Source organism: Pteropus vampyrus, unplaced genomic scaffold (genome assembly GCF_000151845.1).
Source record: "Pteropus vampyrus isolate Shadow unplaced genomic scaffold, Pvam_2.0 Scaffold32, whole genome shotgun sequence".
NCBI classification, from domain to species: domain Eukaryota; kingdom Metazoa; phylum Chordata; class Mammalia; order Chiroptera; family Pteropodidae; genus Pteropus; species Pteropus vampyrus.
The window spans coordinates 1,458,928-1,475,182 of NW_011888813.1; the positions used below are offsets into that span (position 1 = coordinate 1,458,928).

The following is a 16,255-nucleotide window of genomic DNA, read 5'->3' on the forward strand; positions in this document are numbered from 1 at the left end:
GCAGTTTAAACATTCTTTCATTCCTCATTCAGTCACCAAACACATACTGAGCACCTACTGTGTGACAAGGTGCTACGCTAGGTGTGGCCTCACACATCAGTATATTTTTATATCAAAATCAAAATAAACAATAGCCCCTATATAAACCTTACCATGTGCAGGCACAGCTTTACATTTATTTATTTATTTAACCCTCAAAACAATTTATGAATTTGGCATTTTTATTATCTAAATTTTACAGCTAGGGAAATCAGGGCACAGGGATGTTTAGCAACTTGCCTGGGGTCAAAAGCTAGAAAATAACAAAGGTAGGATTCAAATCTGGCTCTGAAGTCCTTGATCTTAACTCTTAAACTTCACCGTCAGGCAATATCATACATGTATTGTGTAAATAGAAACACACACACCTTCCCAACTGAACTCTAAAGTCCTAGAGATCAGTGACCATGTACCATATGAGCATGTATCCCCATTACCTTATCCAGTCTGCAGATAGCAGTTACTTGAATCTTTTGGTTGATTGATTGTTGGTTCTTGCATTCACTTTGGAGTGGGGAATGCTAAGATTTTTAGTAGCAAGTAGGAGTGTTTTGGGGGTGGAAGGAGGGAGAGACAGAATTTCAGAATAGACCTGGACACTTAGGGATTCTTGGTTTCCCGTTCTTAACTCTCTGCAAGCTATGAGGATATGTTTGTACAAGATAAAATCCCGATGTAAAAGCTCTTGAAAGTGGAATAAAAAATCCCTTCTCAAAAAGCAAAACAAAACTCAAACCACATTATGGTTACATAGTTTCTCTTGTCCCTCATGTGGTTTCCTGTTATACTTGTTCATGTACATTTTGCTTTATTGCCTGCAAAACCAAAGTTTTGATATCAGGATCCCAGATCTGTATTCCTGGCCTAATATTTCTATTTAAGGTTTTTATACATTGAAGAATATAAACACTTTATTTGAGTTGCAATAGTGCAACAACATATGTAGCTTAATAAAACCTGGTAAGTACATATTTGCATTTTAAAGACACAGGTGTTGAGTTATTTGCATTTTGAAAGGATTCTTCCTTTTACAAAAGGATCCACTGCAGGGTTCCATTAAATATCCAATACCCCTTACTGCATTTATCATACAATTTAATTTGCCAAAATTTGATTTATATGCCACCCTAAAGGGGTAGTTTTCAAATTCTAGTGAGCATGAAACTCACTTGGGCAACTTATTTAAAATTCAGATCTTTCCTCCAGCTCCTTCCCAAGACTGTAATTCATTAGGTCCGAGGTGAAGCCCAGGAACTTCACTGTTAATAAACATCCCCAGGCGGTTGATGTAGGTGGTCAGTGAAATCCATTTTGGGAAATACTGCTTTAAAGAACCTATGTAGCACATAAATGGGGTCCAAGAATAGGGAGGCTTCTTCAGGGCTTTGAATACCCTCTGACGACCAGGTGTCCTGCTTACTCTTCATTTGGTAAAGTCTGAAAATATTTATTTGGGTCAGATAAAGACTAATCCACTTCTCTTCTACTCACTCCTCCGAGCTGTCAAACATCTTTATATCCTTTCACTTTTAAATTAAAAAAAATTCGTAGCCCCCAGCTTTATTGAGATGTAATTCATATAACTGTGTAAGTTTAAGGTGCACAGTGCGTTGATTTCATACATTTATATATTGCTAAATGATTACTACCGTAGATAGCATCAGCTAACATCTCCCTCCCATCCCATAATTACCATTGCTTTTCTGTGGTGAAGAACATTTAAGACCGACTCTCTTAGCAACTTTCAGGTTTAATATACAGTATTATTATCCTTTCATTTTTAACCTATTTTAATCTTAAATGTCTTCTGGGACCTTCCTTATTCTCATTTCTTAACATTTACAACCCTCCTGTGAATAGTCACCTAGTGAATCTACGTACCTATTCTGTTCTTATTTATGCTTCCACATCCTCTACCTGCTTATCCCAGGCCTGTCTCCTTAATGCTCTTGATCCGGATGCTAAATGCTATGACCTGGCCCAGAAATATTAGGGTTTTTTGAAACAGTTACTTCTGCTGAAGTTTCTCTTAGCCAAATCTGTGGCCCATTGTTCTCTCTCTCTCTCCCTCCTATCCCCTCCTACAAAAAGACCAAAAATTATTTTTTTTTAACAAAGTGGATCTGAGAATGACTTGCTTTGGCATGATTTCATGCCTACATGAGTATTAATCCTAGGCCTTGAGAAATAAATGCCAGAAACGTGCATCTAAAATATGATTATAGTTTAATGAAAATTTGTTTAAAACATAAACTTCATGACATTTATGGCACATGTATCTGTGTATTTAATATATCATTGGTTTTTTAAAAGTCAGTTGCTTGACCTATATTTTGCCTCTGATTACTTTTCTAAATCTCTGGTAATCTCCAAAAACATTTAGAGATTTCCATACTTTAGAGATTTTTCTCCTTTATTAATCCCCTATATCCCTAAATTTCACTCCGGGTAAAGGTTCTCTGGCGTGATCTGGATTTTGTGAAACATCTCCCGTAATAATAAAAGCAATGGAAGAGCAAATAACTGGTGCAGTTGGTTACTGGTCGGAAATCTTTTCTTTTAATAGATTTATCAGGGCTTATGCTTCCCTTGAAGTAATGAGCTCTTAATCACCTTGTTTGACTTCCATAAGGACACAGCCAGAGGTTGTGCTGTACTGTTTGTTTATTAGAACTGTGGTGCGTGTGCGTACATGGTGTGTGTGTGTGTGTGTGTGTGTATACACACGTATACACACACACGTGTATACACGTATACACGCACACACGTATACACACACACACACACACACACACACACACACACACCCCTTCTTTAACCCATTCAGTGCTGGGCTAGGCCTCTCTGATTAAGGACAGCAGACGTTCTAAAGAAAGATGGTGGTGGAGAAGCAGTGGAGGGAAGGGGTATGGTTGTCACTGGGCTGAGATGAGGGCGTTAGGGGAAATCATTTCAGGTCATCTCTACAACTCTGGCAAGCAAGAACTCATCTGATGTGTTCAGTACCATTCTGTTTTTGTAGAAAAGAATACTGTATCTAAAAGGGGGAAAAATGTTGAATGGTAATCTCTGGAAGATGAGGTTATAACTAATTTTTTTTCTTTTCTGAATTTTCCAAAATTGCCACAGTGAGCATGTATTACTATTAAAAGCATATTTTTTTAAAAAGAAAGAAACCTACTTTGCTTGGCCTCTTGAGTCTCTTTCCCAAGGGACCTAATCTTTAATAGATTTATCTCGAATCCTACCTATGCCATAGAACAGTGGTGAAAGGAAAGTTCTTGTGACAAGCCCAGAGCAGTTCAGCAAACAAAAGTCTGTATAGACCAGAGAGTCGGGCCTTCCCGTGCTCATCGTGTGCTCCTGAGTACGTGTGTGTCCCTGTCACTCCTCCTTTTACACAAGAATTAAGAGAAGATTGTACTGCATTCAGAATTTTAACTTTGTCTTCTCTCTTTTTCCTTCCTTCCCCCCACTCCCCCTTTCCCTTCTTTCCTTTCCTCAAGGCCTCTCCCACCTCATGATGAGTGAACAAGGTAGGTGCTTTTTGCTTGTGGGGCTGCGGCTACCAGAATTGCTTGCCTTCGTGCCTCTGGCTGGTGGCTCAGAGCCTCATTGACGCTGGCAGGCCATTTGCTGCCTGTCCTTCCTGTTGTGGCAGTGAGGCCACCCTGTGGTGGGGGGCACCTTCCCCAGTGCATCGTGGTTTCCCGGCCCCATCAGTCCCTCGGCTTCTCCATGCTGCACTGCCATTTGTCATAGGGCCTGGCCCTGCCGGGCTGCCTCCAAGAGGGAAGCATGAAACAAGGCATGACGGCATCGATAATGGGGGTGAATGCAGCTAATTTCAGAGCAACAGAGCGGTTAACTTCCTCCTGCTTCTCCCCACACCCCATGCTGGGGCCCAGGGTTGGGGGAGAGGAGCTGGGCTTCTCCCTGAATTTCACTCTGAGTAAAGGTTTGCTTTTTTGCCTTCCCCTCCATCCCACTGCCCATTGTAATGACTTTCAGCCCCTCATAGTGAAAGGAAGCCCTTGGGGGTTGACTGTGTTCAGTTTTGTATAAAAGCAAAACCACCAAGAGAACATGCTAATATCCTCATGGCAGGATTCTAACTCATTATACACCCTGAAGAAAACTGCATATAAAGATCTGTAAATTCAGCATCTGCAACCTAAAATATTCAAATATGCAGGGAATGAACTGTGCAAGAAATTCAGCTCAGCTAAGCACAGGGTGGGCTGTGAATGAAGCCTTTTCCTCCTAAATAAAAATTTTCCACATTATCAACCTAAATCAAGATTTGAGAACTAAGCCTACTTAAAATTGTCTTTTCCTTCACTGTTCAATTGCTACTATTGTGTTCCTTCTGAGCCTTGGGATGATTGCAAGATTGGTCTACCTGCCTTGCCCTGACATCAAAAGACTATACTTTTATTTCTCTTATCTTTTCCAAATACACATGGGACTCAGAGCCTCTTTTGGAGGACCAAAGAAAAGGGGAAGGACAGCTATTTCCTCATTCTCCTGTTTTTCTTGCACTTTTGAGGAGGGCGGGGCAGCACTGAAGGGTCCCCGTCCCTCCCCAACTCCCTTACATTGGATCATCAGGCGGTGTTGCCACAGAGGGCGATATGATCAGATTTAGGAACCACCTGGGCCAAGAGAAATTTGTTTATAGTGTTCAGGTAGCTGCGCAGGTGGGCAGTTGAGGGCATCCTGACTTGATAAGGCAGGGTAAGGAGGAAGCACACTTTTCCAATAGAATTTGATCCTCCAGACCTGAGCCAAGATGCACAATTTGAACTCCAGACATTTCGATAAAAGCACAGCCTGGTATAGAGCAGACATCAAAGAACAGAGCTGGAGTGAGGAGGTCAGGTGAGATTTCCAGTGTTAGATGGAGGAAGAGGCTGGGGGCGAAACCCCTCTATTCCATTTGTAGGCGAAGTTACCTGCCCACAAGGTGTAGTTATCTGCCAATGGCAGGTAACTATGAAGTGGGTATGAGTAGAGGACACACTCATGTCGACCTAGTGTCCAAGTAGTTTGAGAGAGTTAAGCACAACTCTACAAAGTCCCAAGCTCTATGAATTGCTGGAATTTAGTGGCCCAACTTGGATAACAAGTTGCACTAGAAAAAGCAGACCCTCAGAGTCCCGATGAGAAGACGCTCTGCAACATGCTCTCACCTATGCTCCCGGCTGCCCTTTGAGAGTCCTTCCGGCTTTTATAGAGGCTTGGAGGTCTGATTCATCAAATGGCTGGTGTCATAAGTCCAGGCAGGTGAGATAGGCCGGTGGGGACTTCTTTAACTTTAATTAGGTTTGTTTTAGACCCACTGATGCAGCACAGGTATTTTGGAGGGCTAAGTCCCAATGATCTATGAAAAGCATGTGGAGAACTCCTATTGTATACCTTACCCACTCTTCTGCCCGCTACTTCTCTTGGGCACCCAGATTGATGTGTGCATGAACAGAGAACTCAGGCACACCCAAATACACATACTCTGGGGGATCTTCTAGAAAGAAGATTCTTCAGGCAATAAAACAGTGACAGACATGAATATTGTGAATTCCTCTTGAGAGAGGTTTTTAAGAAAGGATGCAGAATTCTCTGGGTTGTCAGTACCACTAAGATTTTAAATTGCAACTTGCATTTTAATTTGTTTTTAAGGTCCTTTATCTATATCTGTCCTCCTCATTTTTTCCCATTTCCCAGCTCCTCCTCTGTTCTCGCCCTTGTGATGATTACCTGAAAAAGCAGCTCTACTTCCTACCAATAGTCTTTTCCTTCTCCTTATTTCTTCAACGTGGAAGAGATTTCTGTCTGGTTTCCACCCAATCTCCAGAGTTTGTTTCCGATGTACATAAACATGTGTGGAAATACTTACATGTGTCGTGTGCAAACCACCTATATTCATTATGTTATTCACTATTGCTCCTCATGACTCATATAAATGTTGGGAAAATAAAGGAAAGCTTAGCTTCTCTGACTTTCCCTAACCAATTTTAGATTGTTTAAGTGCATGCAATTTCACATACATGGGGCTGTGCGGTGCTTTTGCATGCAGACTTGGTCTTGTTTCTAAGGATGGGAGAGAAGAAACTAACGGGAGAAAGCTTAAACGTGAAGCCGATGGAAGCAGCCTTGCTGGTCCCACGGTTTAGGGCTTGTTTAAGCTTCACATCGTGCAGTTTGTTTTGTGCTGCCTTCTCAAGATATTGTAGTGCTTTTGCTGCTACTATTGTGGGTTTTAGTGTGTGTGACATTTCTTCATGCGTCTGCAGTGTGCTGATGTTTTACTTTCCTTGCTCTTTCTCTCTCTCTCTCTCTTTCGCCGCCTCCATGGTGGACACCATGCTTCCTCTACTTAACTGGACCTTCCACTTCATTTCTGTAGGTAGAAGTAAAGGTATAGATAATTTTATTTTTATCATTATAAATATCAATCTGCCTTCTGAAATATTCATGTATCTAAGGGGAACTGTTGATTCTGATGAATACAGTCCAGATAATAACTTAGTGCTTTTAATAACATCTAAAAAGATAAATAAAAAGCCAATGCTGTCGTTTTCCTTCAGTGCCCTTCATGTTCTGTGGTTGGGGGTGGTTCCGAGTTGGTCCACCTCCCACTAAATCCAGGATGAGGCTTATCCATTATGGCGTGCTTTTCTTAGCAGGAATGGGGGACTCTGAAAGTGGTTATGCAGCGAAGGGGAGATGTATTTTACTTAATGCAGGATATTCTAAGAAACTCTCCCCATCAATGTACTGAGGGAACAGGGGAGATGTGCAATGACGTACCATTGTTTCTATTACTTGGGAATAACTGAATTTGGGGATCATATCAATGAGGGAAGGATGATAGATAAAAAAAGGGAAGAGGATTGGTGAATTGCTTGATATTTTATTTAATGCAAAATTTGAGGAATATTTATTTTTTTGCCTGTATTTCTGTGAGTGGAAATATTCTGACTGGGGGTGACGAGCTGAGAATGGTGGGGCCGGGGGTGTGGAATAACATGAGAAATACAGTGCATCACATCGCAAGGAGAAAGTGGAGAAAGACAGAACACTGGATTTAACTTACAAAGCCAACCTTTGCCCAGTAGGCTGGGAGGGGGGCGGTGCCGAGCAGGTGGGTTCGCTCCAGTGCCCCGACATGCCGCTCAGCGCTTCGCACCTTGGGGTAGCACAGCTCACTCATCCATTCCTAATCAAAGCTGTCAGCGACCTGAGCCCGGACAACCTGGCTCACCAGCTCAAATTGGATTAGCTGTTCAGGAGTGAAGGGAGAGGTTAATTGATAAGTTATAAATATGTATCTGCATTCGGTTCTCTCTTCTTCCTCCCTAACTCTCCGGCCCCTGTCTTTTGAAGCTATGTGCTGTTGCTTCCTGCCAAGATCGGCTAATAACAGAAGTACGAAATGTGAATTCTGGCATGAGGAGGTTGAAGAGAGGTGGGGGCGGGGCGGGGAGGGATGAAAAGTTATTGAAAACACCGATTTGATGACTAGTGAACTGGCCATCTCTCATTGGAGTTTCATGCTTTTCTGGATTTTAAAAATGTTACATGTGGTTACCTTGGAAGCAGCCTTGTACTTACGCTTTGGGGTTGGTCGACTGCCTATAACTTTTATGCTTATTGCAAATGGGTTCATTCTTAGAAATCTGTCATGAGAACCCTCACACTTCTTTGGGTTTGGTATCTTTTGAAATGAGATGGAAAAGGAGGATGAGGAAGAAGAATAATAACTGAAAGGGTCCATCTGGCGGTAACCTCCACTTTGCTACTTACTCTACTCAACCAGAGGCTGCCAGCGATCTTTTATAGGCAAAGCCACCAATCTTTGCCAGGACTCGACCTTTCTGAAGCATGTGGCACCGTGTAACCTGTCCCTCCTCCCACCGGCTTCTATGAGAATACATTAGAGTCGGTCTCCCTTCCTTCTTTCCCCACTCACCCCATCTCTCTCCTTTCCCTAATCACCTAAAACATCCCATAAGATAAACGTTTTTAGTGTTTTTTAGGTTTTGTACACGTGTATCCTCATTCTCTAGCTGCTGCTGCTAACACTGATTGAGTGTTTCCTGTGTGCCATTCATTGGGCCATGTGTTTTCTGTGCCTTATCACACCGAATCCTCATAACTGTTTTATGGGGTAGGTGATGGGTTAGCCTTGCTTTACAAATAAGTGGAACACGGCTGAGAGAGTGTAATAGCTGAAGTCCGATGGCTACTAAGTGGAAATGAAACCCAGAACCTGAGCCCCTAACCACAACTCTACACTGCCTCTCTTGGATCCGAAGATGACCTCCCTGTATACACCTCTCAGCTATCTCCCTGGCACTGACCTGTCTCAGGTTCCAACATGCCACTTTGCACTCTCGGTAACACACGTCCACATAAATATCCCCACCCATACTGTCACCTCAGTATGTCTAAAGTCAGCCTCCTCACCGTCTGACCACAAACCAGCTCCCTTATTTTTTGTCAGTGGTGCCCCCATCTTCCTTATCCCCTGGAATAAAACCCAGAAATTGCCTTCTATCCCTTCTCCTTCCTGAACTTGGCTATTTCCTGGTGATTGGTTGAGAGAGATGTCGAGATTCTCCTCCTGAAGGTCTCTTGCATCTCTACTGTCAACACTCTAGTTCAGTTCCCAGTTAGCCCTTATTAGATAGTTGCCCTGGCCTCATTAGTCTCCTGCTTCTATTTCTTCCAGTCTGTCCAGTAACCGAGAACTGTTTAAGCTCTTCTGTCCACCAAATGGAGTGCAGGATTAGCTATCTCGCTTTCAAGGCTGTCCTTAATATGGTGCTGTGCACCTTTAACCTTCTCTCTTGTTAATCTTAGATGCAAAATCGCTGTCAAAGAGGACACCACATAACCTTACTGGACCTTTCTTTGTCTCTAGCTTTACTTACTTTGCCTCTCCTATAACAACCCCTCCTCCCTTTTTTTTTGCCCGACCAATGCAATCACACATCGATTTCATTTCCTTCTTGATGCTGTTCTTGAATGCTCCATTCAGAGATGGGCTCTCCCTCCATGTATTTTATATTAAAGTTATTCAGGAATTGGGCCATTCCCCTCTGCTAGATGGCAAGAAGACAAACATATTTATTTGTTAATGTCCAGATGTATCTAGCATAGTGGGTCGCATGTGGAAGGGACTCAAAATCTCTAATCCTTCTTATCCTGCTGTCAGTCATCTTCCTAAAAGTGAAAATAAAGCAAAATTAAAATTAAATCGGATCATGTAGCTCATCTGTTCAAAAGCTTTTGATGGATTCTCATTGTATGGTTGTTAACGTGCCTTCCCCGCTTTATTTTCTACAACACCGTGGCCCACGTAACACGGTCACCTCTGCCAGAGACCCTGTCTCCTAAAGTCAGCTCGCTCTGCCTGAATTCACATTATGGTTTCCCGCCTTCTGTCTGTTGCTCAAGCTCCACCCTCTTTCTTGAATGTCCTTGGAATACCCTCCTTCTGCTAACTCTCTTTTAAGGCCCAGGACTCCTAAGTCTCCCAGACTTTGTGCTTCCGTGTAAGGTACCTATGCCAAGCTGTCTCGAATTAGATTTACTCATGTGTTTCAGTCACACCCCACCCCTCCTTAAGGAGCAGAGGCCGTGTTTTGGCCATCTCTGTCACCCGCACCGCACTTAGCTCAGTACTTTGTACAGAGTTGTACACCAACTTCTGCCCCTTATCACTGCCCTTATTACCCCAAACAGCTGAGCAAAGGAGCTGCAGTGGGTCATGGAGTAAGCCTAGATGTTCTGTCTGCAGTTCCCTCCTCATCCAGGCCTTCTCTTGACCCTGTGTGTGCATGTGACAGAGGGAAATGGTCGTAGATTATACCAAAATAAAAGTGGGAAAGGTCTTTGGATTTACTGTTACGAGCTTGTCAAAGAAATAGTGCCTCAGATTTTGTCATTCTTTGAAGTCTAGTGATGAAGCAGTAAACTTGTAGTGGAAATGATTGTGACGTTAAATCTACAAAACCGAACAGGATGTTTAGGCTATAATAATAACTACCAGATTCAGGAGACCATCGGGTTGCATCGATCCAAAAACAAATGAGACTTTATCTAGAAGTGTCTGACCAAAGGAGTTATTCAGCAGCCAACAAGGAATTGGTCAGCTTTTTTGACCTGATTCTGACAGCCGTGTTTAAGTGTTTTGGCCTCCATCCCCCTTTTCTTGTTAATTTGAGGATTGCGCATTTGGAGTTAGGTTACCAAATGCTTTCCCTTGAAACCGAACTTGGAGTAGGTGTTACAGAATCAAATGCCTACAGAGGCCTGGTAGGTATCATCAAGAAGCAGATCTCATGGTAAGAAAAACCTAGTGTAATACAATAGAGAGTGGTGGAGACTGTGACAAACTAGAGAGCAGAAATCTTTCCAAGGGCAGCAGCCTGTACTCTGCTCCAGCTGATTGCTGCCATGCAAGAATGCATGCCCAATGCCACCAGGTCCTCAAGATAAGTCAGAAGTGGATTTTATAAAAATGTTGGCTCATGGCATCTTTCTGTCTCTGTATGCATGAATAAACACACACACACACACATGCACGCACACACACGTGTGTGATTTGACTCACGACCCACAGGTTTTTGACTTTGGGCACAAGGAGAAAGGAGGAGTAAAATATATTCCTCCAGTTCTCGTTGGTTGTCAATAGTCGAGGTAGTCATCGGCAGCATGCTTAATTTTCTCTTTGCCCGTAGCAGTGGTCAGGGCACCCGGAATCTGTTCTACCTTTGGCACTAATTCAGGGAGTCCGATTTATGTGTTAGATGAAGTTGGTTTTGTAGAGTGGGGTGGGCTTGCTCAGGGGAGGGTAAGACAATGTTGAGAATGACTGGGGAGAGAGGTAACTGATAGCTTCAACAACTGCCAAGAACTGGCATGATTTTTAAATAGTGAGGATGGCTGAGAACATTTAATTTTTTTTTTCCTTTAACTATACAGAACTCTTTATTTACTGGGCTAGTTAGTGTTGACCCTAATTCTTCAGAATTTAGAAACCCCTTCTAGTTTATTTATACGTAGTTATTCTCGTGTAGATTTGACCATTGGCTTTCCAATGCTGAATCAATCAACATTGGCCAAACTGGAAAGAGATAATCAAGCTACATAAATTTGAACATGATTTCATGTAGATTCTATTTTGCTGGTAATAACATTAAGAAAACTGATTTGAGGAGTTGAGCCCCCTCTTGGCCCTGCTAGGACTCAAGAGCCCTGCAAATAAGTTACTGCTTTGATAGCCAACTGTTCATGCAAATGAGTAAATGCAATGCCAGCTACTAATTATGAAAATAAACTCATCTGTGCTCTATAAATATCTAATTATAATAAAATAGGGGCAATATTACATTTCCATCTCTTGTCTCATCTGTTTCTCATCTACCACTGATTTGTCCTCTTGACAATGAATAAAATCACTTTGTTTTTTAAAGAAGTCTGTTTTCCATGTTTTTTTTTTTTCCTTCTAATGTTTTGAAAGTCTGCGGGAGGAAAATAGATTTATTTTAAACATAAAAAGTATAATTGCCGGATTTTAACAACTTTGTGTTTTCGACAGTGATGTCTTCAAAATGGTGCTTTAAAAATATGGGGATTTTTTTTTTTTTCCTCGTTTAGAAATTTTTATTGGACACCAAAGACATTTTTTTAGAACAATCGTTTCTTGGAGCATTTTAAAAAATGCGTAAATGTGAACAGTAGATTTATTAGTAAAATGTGCTATGGATCTATGGATCAATGGGATGATTCAATTAAATTCTAATTGATAATACATAAAGGAAATATTTCTCAGATTTCTAAGCACCATATTTATTTCCTTCTCAATTATCAATTTGGATTTATTGATTATACACAGATTTTATGTCTCGCTCTCTTTGTGTGAGTGTGTGTATGTATAGTAAAACACTTTCTCCTCGAAGGTAAATAGTGATCTACTTGGATAGACTTTTGCTTATCAAGCTGAGTTGGCTAATTTTACAGGATATGTAATTTTCAACTGTAGATTCTATGCATATACATATAAACTTGACTTTGATAGCACCTACAAGTAAAGGATGTTTTAAATGAAATTCTTTTATCTTTATGACACATCTAATTTATAAAGAATTCAAAACAGCAGCATGATGAATAAATAACAGAACAAGTAAAGTACACTTCCTTATGTGCTTAGGCTGGTATACACCATGGAGTGTTTCTCAGGCGTGTGGGGCAGTGTATTGTGTATCTGGATATAAGTACAATTTCTCCACATACTTATTAATAGGTTTATACTGGTCGAGTATGTTCTCACATGTGGCTTCCATCTGTAGTATACTGAAAATAACACATTCCAGGATGATATGCATCTGAATTTAGCAGATTGTCAGCTTTAACATTTGAAAGCAATGTTTATTCAGCATTCAACAGTTATTGACAGAGAGCCCCTGTTATGTCTGGCCAAGTGCTAGGTGTTTAGGACACAGGGCTGACCAAACAAATATGTGACCGGGCCTCTAACACCTGGCTAAGAGTCCATAGGAGTTTGAAAAATGGCTTTCAAAGGTAACAACCACCTCTCGAAGTCTTAGGTAAATTCTGTTTTCAACTTATTAGTATGTATGCAGTTTCAAAATTAATTTTATTTATTTTAAAGGAAACTGTCAGGTAATAATTCGGTTAGTCAAATTACCTGGTCTTTAAATTCTCAGCATCAGTAAAGAGAATATGCTTTGTGTGTGAACACAGGGAAATTTTCATTTATTTGTCCATTTATTTATTTGTTTACCTTTATTGAGGGATAGTACACATCATGCAAAGTATAAAAAATCCACACTCTGAGGAGTATAGTTTAAATATTTTTTAATCTATAGACACTCATGTAAATACTATCCAGATTGAGATATAAAGTGTAACCATCGCTTTATATGGTGCTGTCGTGCCACTTTCTGCCATTTGTTTTTAATAAATACATTTATTCTGCCCTCTCCCTCCAAAACTGTGTGTATCCATGTAATCAGCAGGCAGGCTCCGGATTGCTTTAATTTTCATTAAGTAGGATTAACTTTGTGCGAGAAGGAAGCATTCCGTTTTTCACTGTATGTAAATAGAGACAAAAATGTTGCCCTTGGGTGAGGTGTAGCTTTGCCCTCTTTTTGATGATGCTCAGGTTTCCCTCCGTACCGAGAACATCTAATTGATATCGTTGGGTTTTTCCCTTTTTCCTGAGGCATTTAGTGGCGAGTAGAACCGAAGAGGTAGAAAAGACCATATGCTTTGTAAAAAACCAGACTAATAATACTTTTTGATGGACGTCTGATTTTAAAAGTGCCGCATCTTTCATTAAAATTTCCATGTAAAGTAAGGGCAGACACAGTACATGAAAGCTAATGCGACTTCCCCGTCTTGACATAATAACAATCACAAGGAACCGGAGATCCCAGATGGCAGCTTGGCCTTTGCCATCCTTTTAATAAGCTACTAACTGCTAATTATTTCACTCTTTTGGGCAAGTTAATTTACTGTTGACTCTTAAAGAGATACTGCTCTTTTTTCTCTCAGGCCACACACAAAAAAACAGAGCCTTTTTTCCTAGAGCTGTGACAAGCGCTGCTATGTAGGCTGGAAGTTTTCCAGCTGATTGTAACAATGATGGCAAGTATTGGGTGGAAAATGTCACTTAATAAACAATATTTTCTTGGATTCTTTGAATATAGAAAATTTAAAAAAATTGTTTGGCTCAGGATCCAGTGTGTGTGTGTGTGTGTGTGTGTGTGTGTGTGTAAAGGCAATAGATCAATAGAGGGAGAAGATCTAAAATTTGGAGCCTATTGAAGAGTGAAAGAACAGCTGCCTTTGAAATGGTTGCTAATTCTGACAATTAATGCTGCTTTGTGAGTGTGTGATTTTCTGTGATGGCGGTTAGGAGGGATGATGGTGTGTAATGGCTCATTTCCTAGGCTTTATGGTAATGTAGCATGGTGAGGACCAGAGTACTGAAAGAGAATCGGGTCCCACATGTTCTGGAGCCTTTTTTAAGTGAAAGGCTGCAAAACATTCTTTTTTCTGTACTTTGACTTCCTTAGGATGGTTTTATATTTTAGCACAGACACAGATTATTAAATGAGTGACGTGCAAGTGGGCTTGGATGCATCAGGAGTGAGTGTTTGGAAAAGAACCTTGTTTGCGATGAGCTGTCTGACAATCAAAATATTTACTTTAAGATAAGCTAATGACTGTGCCTTGCAAATGCCTGCAGATCCATTATTGAAATGAGAGTCAGTACTTTGGCTCAATACTATCCAAAAATAAATCACAAACCTCAAATACTAGTGTGTGTGTGCATGTGTGTGCTACACTTCTCTGAAAACAAAATGTGTGTCAAACAGCAAAGGTAGGAAAATTTCTCAACCTATTTTCTTGAAATATGTAAATTGAATTTAGCATGTTACTGTGATTAGTTGCTCCTTAATACTGCTGTTAAGAGTTGTTACATGACCTAAAATACGCATTGAAAAAACACACTCTCCAATTATTGGTGATATCTCTGAACATGAACTTGATAATGTGAGTTTTGTAGTCCAATATCATATCTACAGTGACTTGTGTGTTATGCAGTTGATGGGAGGACTGTGGAACTCAAATACTAACCATTTGCTTATTGTTTAAGTCTAGAGGAACTGGAGACGTTTTAAATGTTATCTTTCTTTAAAACTAATGTATCATCTGGTTTCAAAATAGCCCCAAGGAAAAATATGTGTAAATTTAGAGAAGTTTTGTCATCTTTCAGAATCTGATATTATATAGCATGTTCAGCCAGATTGTCATCTTCTGAAAGAATTTTGAGAAATGTTAATAATGTTTCAAGAAAAAAAAGTACTGGGAAAAATAAGTTCTCAACACAGGTTTTAAAACAAAATAAATATTGTTTTTGACCGTGAGACTTTTCAGAGCCTTTGTTATGACAAGACAAATTATGAGTCTCTAAGAAAAAAAAAATGTAGTTTTCAGAGTTACCCAAATTTATTTGATGTAAAATCTTTTTTTTTTGTAATTTACATCTTGGATGAAATAGCTAGAATTAAAACTAGTGTTCAGTTGAAAAACTTTGGACGAGATAATCCTAAAGTCTTTTCCAAGTCGATATTACAAGTCATAATGTCTCTAGAATTTGAAAGAGGCATTTGGATTGGCTTCACTCAAGAATCTTTTAAATTACATTTTCTGTTTTGATTGGGAATAGTTTTTTTGGATGGGTTAGATTCAATAGGGAAATTACTGCTTCCTGGTAAAATGCATAACACAGATGTTAACACAACTGCAGTTTAAAAGACACTAGTCTTGTTAAGACACTTCCAGTTTGTATTACCTCAGTGCTTAAGTGGATATCCATATAGTGTGAGTAAACAACGCTTCCGAAAATGGCCAGGAAGAGCTGATCTCAGCATAAGATGAGAAAAGTACTGGGAACTTTGAGTCTTACTTACTTTGAAATTTGGAGCAAGTCAACAATCATTGTGATTATTTCTCCACTGTATATCTAAGGTCATTCATTCCATCACTGAGAGTTTTGGAGATCAATGGCTTTTTTTCCAGACAAGTGAACATGTAGGTGAAATAAATTCTTCGTGGTAAGAATTACTTGTGCTTTGTATAGAAATCATTGGCTCAGCTAAGGATTTTGTGGCCTCTCTCTTTGCAAGCCTGAGGACTTTGCCCTATTTATGTGCTGTTCCTTCAGTATGAAGTGGCTGCCATTGATCCATCTGCAGTAGACCATTTGCCTGCGGCTATTAATCTGGTCATGGAGATGTAGCTTGCTGAGCCAGCCATACTCTCTCCCTCATCTTCCCAAGTGACCAATAATGGGCATTTACAAATGCCTTGGCCAAAATTGTTATGTGAAGTTCCCAGTTCTAAACTAATTGATCCATGTGGCATTTGAGCCTGGAAAAACAGATATCCAGGTGTGAATTATTTTAACTCAGGGTCAGCACTGTGGAATAAAAGGAGCATTGGGATAAATGTCAGAAGACATAGTTCAGGGTGCTGAGAAAGAAAACGTGGTGAATTAAAGTACTAATGTTAGTGCCTGACACTCACAAGCTAGGGAAGCTTGTTAAGCCTCATCATCCCAACAAGTAAAATGGCAACAGTAATATTGTCCACTTTCCAGAGCTGCTGGGAATAACCA

At 40.4% G+C, this 16,255-nt stretch overlaps 1 protein-coding gene across 1 annotated transcript in view; it reads left to right on the plus strand.

Moving 5' to 3' along the window:
- Window positions 1-16,255, plus strand: part of NRXN3 (neurexin 3) — a 1,427,156-nt gene that overhangs the window by 50,092 nt on the left and 1,360,809 nt on the right. Inside the window, exon 3 of the mRNA XM_023528800.1 lies at window positions 3,546-3,575. Within this exon, the coding sequence (XP_023384568.1) occupies window positions 3,546-3,575 (30 nt within the window). The remainder of the gene's footprint in view (window positions 1-3,545; window positions 3,576-16,255) is intronic.